At 46.8% G+C, this 5,878-nt stretch overlaps 1 protein-coding gene across 1 annotated transcript; it reads left to right on the top strand.

The window, feature by feature from the left end:
- The first annotated feature begins 1,395 nt into the window (after positions 1 to 1,395).
- Positions 1,396 to 2,278, top strand: LOC126001856 (Golgi associated RAB2B interactor protein 3-like). Its single transcript, XM_049769064.1, is given in 3 exon segments — positions 1,396 to 1,443; positions 1,599 to 1,842; positions 1,845 to 2,278. Coding segments are annotated over 2 exon segments (648 nt in total). The 5' UTR covers positions 1,396 to 1,443; positions 1,599 to 1,628.
- Positions 2,279 to 5,878: the final 3,600 nt, after the last annotated feature.

The raw sequence follows: 5,878 nt of genomic DNA, 5'->3' as shown, positions 1-5,878 counted from the left end.
GTCCCCTGAGCATTGTAGAAGTGATCCATGAGCTCAGAGAAAAAAAATTAAACCTTGAGCCCCACTAGGTTTGGCCCCCAAAATGAAATAAAATCCCATAAAACACACTTTCCCAGTATAATCCAGCAGTTACAAGTGTAATAGTGGAGTCAAATCTAGAAGCTTGGATGGTTTGGGGTCTGCATCTCTCAGGGATGCACAAACTATCTCGCTTTCTGTTCACACCAACACCTTTCTCACCTGTAGATCATGTCATTCTGCTATTATTAGATAAGCTGACTCAGCTATCATTTCACTGATATGTGACTTTTGGAATCAGCACTTGGAGAAACTTTCTTGTAAATATTATATTTATATAAAAAGAGAAAGTTTACTACCTGTAAAATTTACTGGAGTTGCCAGAAATGCCCAAATTGTTCTTTTTATTGGGGGGGGGTCACACCCAGCGCTGCTCAGGGATTACTCCTGGCTCTATGCTCAGAAATTGCTCCTGGCATGCTTGGGGGACCATATGGGATACCAGGATTCGAACCACCGTCCTCCTGCATGCAAGGCAAACACCTTGCCTCAATGCTATCCCTCTGGCCCAAATTGTTCATTTCTCAATAAAAAAACTATGTTGAATTTGGTAGTATTTTGATAATACCTATAAAAATGACTAACAAGGGTAATACTTTATCCAGTTATCTTTGTTCTGGGCATTTGTAAAATAAATAGATTTTTAGCAAATTAGATCATTGTTTATTGAGAAAATATATACAAGGAATTTGGTTTGATAGTACAGCAAGCAGAATGCTTTCCTTGCATGCTGTCAACTGTGATTATGTTCCTGGCTTCCCATATGGACCCTGTGCCCTCCAAGGGTGATCCCTGAATGTAGATCCAGGAGAAAACTGAGCACCATTGGTTACAGCCAAAAAATAAGTGTACACACACACACACACACATATACAGAAGCAAGGATGAAGAAGTCTATCTAGCAATAAATGGAATTGGTAATTGCATAAAGTATTAATTAACTATGAATTGCATTAGGTTTGATCTGTGTATTAACATTTCTATTAATATTAAAATGATTAGGCCATAGTACCCAAAGAGTTGGTTTAACTACCTTCTTAATATTCTTCAAAGATATTTTTGAGTGAGATAATCATTTAAGTGATGGATTTTATTTGTTTGCATTTTTATTTAGGTTTGGAGCAACATGCTCACAGTGCATAGGGTTTATTTCTGACCCTAAGGGATGCTGGGGATCAAACCCAGGCAGAACAGGCAAAATTCGACTTGCTTTCCATCTGTGTTATCTTCCTGACCAGTATACACACATCACTGAAGCTCCCTTTTGAATCTCTTCCATCACCAATCAATCCCCTTTGCCATGAGATTGGGAAAGGAGTCGCTCTGGCCTTTACAGACAAATCCACAGGCTTCTGGAGGCTGAGGGTGAGGTGGTGGTTGGTTTGGGGTGTGGGGTGGTGGGGGAGGGGTGGCACTGGTGACAGGTCACAAAGGGCCATGCAGGACAAAGGGGAAGTCTGGGAGTCTAAGACAGAGCCCCACAAGGGGATGGGCAGCTTCCTCTGCTCCCTCTCTCTCAGGACTTGATTGGTGGCTGGTGGAGCTGAACCATGAGCAGCAGTGAATCTCTGTTACCTTATTACACGGCCCAAAGCTACCGGTCCACGAGTGTTTTCAACACTTCCATGGGGGATCTCCAGCGGCAACTATACAAAGGCGGGGAGTATGACATCTTCAAGTATGCACCTATGTTCGAGAGCAACTTCATCCAGATCACCAAGAAGGGGGAAATGATCAACGTGCACAACCGGGTGCGTACGGTGACCGTGGCATAACCTCCACCAGCCCCATCCTGCCGCTCCCTTATGTCATGCTGCTGGCCCTGCCTGCCAAGGCAAGCGATGAGCACCAAGTCCAAGTCCATACCCAGTCCACCAAGGGGAGAGGCCGCAAACCCACAAAGGCCCTGGAACTCACCCGCCTCCTGTCCCTGAAGTTTGTCAAGATCTCAGTCCATGACCGCCTGAAGCAGCAGTTGCGTCTCAAACTGGCCACAGGCCTCACATTCTCTCTGCAGCTCTGCCCGTCCTCGGATGCGCATGAGGACCTCTTCAGCTATTGGAAGAAGCTTGTCTACCTGCTCAGACCCTCGATGGAAAGCTGCAGCAGCACCCCTACTCTCCAACCAAGCGAGGTGACTACCTTGGACAAGACCATTGGGAGTGGTTCCGGGGAACACAGGGGGCCATGTGCCCTCTAAAATGACTCAGGCTCAGGGGGTCACCCCATGGCACGCAGTGGGAGGAATTTCCAGTGCTGCTCACACAATGGTCCCTGCATTTAGTTCTCTTATTGTTATTTGGAGGGGGGAACTGGTGGCCACACTCAGTGGTGATCAGGGATTCCTCCTGGCTCTGCACGCAGGGATCACTCCTGGTAGACCTTAGGGAACTCTCTGGAGTGCTGGGAACCAACCCCAGGTTGACTGCATTTAAGGCAAGTGCCTTATTTTCCACTCTCCACTGCCCTGGATACTTATTTGGCTCTTGATTATTTTTAATAGATTGTTTTTGGTCACATCCGGTAATGCTAAAGGACTACTCCTAGCTCTGTGAACAGGTATGGAATCTGGGTTGGCAGTGTGCAAGGCAAGTGGCCTACTCACTGTTATATCAGTTTGTCCCTGCATTTGGCTCTCAAGTTCAGAATTTCTTAGAAGTCATGCCCTATATCTTCGGACCCTCGTTGGGGCCCCCAGTATATTCCAGGGGTGTCTACAGATAAAAATTGCATTTATATTGAGGCAACTGTATGAAAATAGGGGACCAAGTATAGATGGGGGGTTCACAGAAAGGCAAGAAGGGGGACATTGATGCAGAGGGATTGGAGAGATAGTACAGCAGGCAGGGTGTTTGTCTTACATGTGTTCAAGCCAGATTCAATCCCTGGAAACATGTGTCAGAGACCAAACCCTAATATGGAATTCAGCAGGACAAACCAGTCTTGTGTGGCCAGAGTACATAACCTAAGGCATTGGCTAGCCCCAGAGCCCAAAGAAATAGCAGTTTCCTATCAGGCATATATTCCAGGAAGCTTGTAACATCCTTGAAACTTCACTAACCCTGAGGTGTTCCTGTGCTCCTTATGTAAAGATGGCATGTAAAGATTATCCCTAAGATGAGTTCTGTTTCATCCTGCTCTCTCTCCACCCCCTGTAAAATCGTGTACAGATCAATAAACCAGAGCCTTGACAATTGCTTGGCCCCCTTCTTTCTCCCCATTCTCTTTTCAGCCTGGGGTCCCAGGCTATATACCCGCTTCTATACCCGCGAAATAACCTGTCCTGCAGGCCAGGACACATATGGACCTCTGAGCCTGCCAGACATGATTCCTGAGTGCAGAGCCAGGAGTAGAGCTCCACTCGGGGTGACAACCCATGAACAAAAGCAAACAAACAAAAACAAAATAGAAGCTGATGCAAACATGATGGATGGCGGATCTAGATCCTCTGACTGGTCTCCCAGTCTCCCAACACCTGACCACTGTCACCAGTGTTGTCTTCTCCATGGGCACTGTGGCTATGGGTGTGAGAAAATCTTCTTTCCTTTGTCTTTCATTGGAATGCATGCAATTTGAAGTTTCTCCTGCTGTGTCGCCAGTTCCTGCCCCCCTGCCTTCACTACCCACTTATCAGAATCCAGCCTATGAGAGGTCTGGGCTGAAAAGATGGCAGTGCCCCCTTTTGGTCTCAGGGGTCACTCCCGAGCCTCTAAAGCACTGCTTAGCATAGCCAATGAGCACTGCTAGATATGCATAGGCACACACACGGATCTAGTAAGCACACTTGTATAAAATGCAAACATGGTTGTATCAGAAGTTTCTTGCTGTCTTTCTGGCATCAGGCTGTGTATGTAAAATAGAGGGTTGGAGTCAGAGATAGGAAAGCATGTAGGGCACTTGCATGCAGTCAATTCCGGTTCCATCCCTGATATTCCATATTGTCTTCTGAGTCCACTAGGAGTGAGTCCTAAGTCCAGAACAGGAGCAAGCCCTGGACACTGCTGGGTGTGGTCCAAACACCAAAAGAAAACAAAGAGCCCTCAGGGCCTGTTGGATGGGGCGCAGAGCAGACCTGGACCCTCCAAAGTTCTTCTGATCCCAAATGTTTATGGGGTCAGTCAGGGTGGGGAAGGGGCAATGATCAGTCCACCTGTCCCCTTAAGCCTTGCCTCTACCATGCCCCCCCTTATGGTTCCCTGAGCCCCATCAGGAGTGATTCCTAAGTGCAGAGCCAGGAATAAGCCCTCAGCACACTCGGTGTCGCCTCAAAACAAAACAAAAAGAATAGGTGGTATAAATCCTTCAGTAACATGAAAAGGCCAGACATGTCTAGGGACTTATAGGAATCAGGCTCTGCCTTAGCATCTCCCTTAGCACATTCTCCCCATTCTCTGTACACCTCCAAACCCAAACTCAGGTCCTCACCAACTGAATCCAGCCCAACATGGAACTGGGAGCATGTGACCGGCAGCACATGATCTTTGTTTCACCCGCTTCAGTGAAACAGAGATCGGGACTCCATGCCCCCAATTCCCTAGGTACAGAAATCAAACAAAACAATAGGACAGCAGGAGGGTGCTTGCCTTGCACACAGAGGCCTGGGTTCAATCCCCAGCAGTACCCTTGATCCCCTCCAGGAGTGATCCCCGAGTACAGAGCCGAGAGCCAGGAGCACTTCTGGGGAGTGGTCCCACAAAAAAAGACTAAAAAAGAAAGTGTCATCACAAGTGGCATTTCCGGTGTCTTTGGTTGAGTGATAGCCTTCTACAGAAGGTGGCCTAGATTGCCCTAGGCTCATCGACCCACAAGCAAGTAGAATTTGACCCATGGCTCCCTGGATCAGGGCTCTGTGAAACAAAGAGCACTGCCAGGGTGATTCATGTTGCTTTTGTTTGTATGGAGATGATGGGATCTCAAAGTAGACCCCACCCCCACACCCCATCCTGCACAGAGGTGCAGGGTGGTCTCCAATAGCACAGGGAACATGCAGCAATGCCTCTTCAAATTGTAAGATTAAACTCTGACCCAGTTGGTTGAATTTTGCCAGGGGTGATCTCCAGTCCCCATCACTATTTCTTGGAATCCTCCTGCATACATACAAACACACATACACACAAACAATCAAGTATATAGAAAGGCTGTAATAAGTATATTAATTAAAACAAATAATACAAGGGTTGGGAAAATAGTACAACAGGTGGTTAACCTGAATTTGATTCCTGGCACCCCATATGGCCCTTGGTCCCCCACCAGAAATGAACCCTAGTCACAGAACCAGAAGTAAGCACTGATTATAACCAGGGTGGTCCCAAAATATATAATACAAATTACAGAATTAGAGAGCTAGAGTGTCATATACCAAGAGTTTGACTTAAAAACTAAGACAAAAATAAGTCATTGGAGGCTGGAGAGATAGCTCAGCAGTAGAGCATTTGACTTGCACGCTGCCAACCCAGGATAGACCTGGGTTCAATTCCCAGCATCCCATATGGTCCCCCGAGCCTGCCAGGGGCTATTTCTGTGTGCAGAGCCAGGAGTAACCCTGAGTGCTGCCCAGTGTGGCCCCAAAACCAAAAAAAAAAAGTGACTGAAAAGAGATTTTCCAAGTCAGTGGGGTCATCTAAGAACTAATGAGTTTCATGTCATGAGCTGCACCTACCAGCCCTCATCTCTCTTGTCTCTGAGACACTGTTAAAAATGTCTTTCATTTTTCTTAAAGCCCATAGATGAGTGAAACCATTCTGCATCTTTCTCTCTCCCTCTGACTTACTTCACTCAGCATAATAGATTCCATGTACAT

The sequence above is a fragment of the Suncus etruscus genome, chromosome 2 (assembly GCF_024139225.1).
Source record: "Suncus etruscus isolate mSunEtr1 chromosome 2, mSunEtr1.pri.cur, whole genome shotgun sequence".
NCBI lineage: Eukaryota > Metazoa > Chordata > Mammalia > Eulipotyphla > Soricidae > Suncus > Suncus etruscus.
Note: the sequence above shows the minus strand (reverse complement) of the source record. Positions and strands in the feature narration are given on the sequence as shown.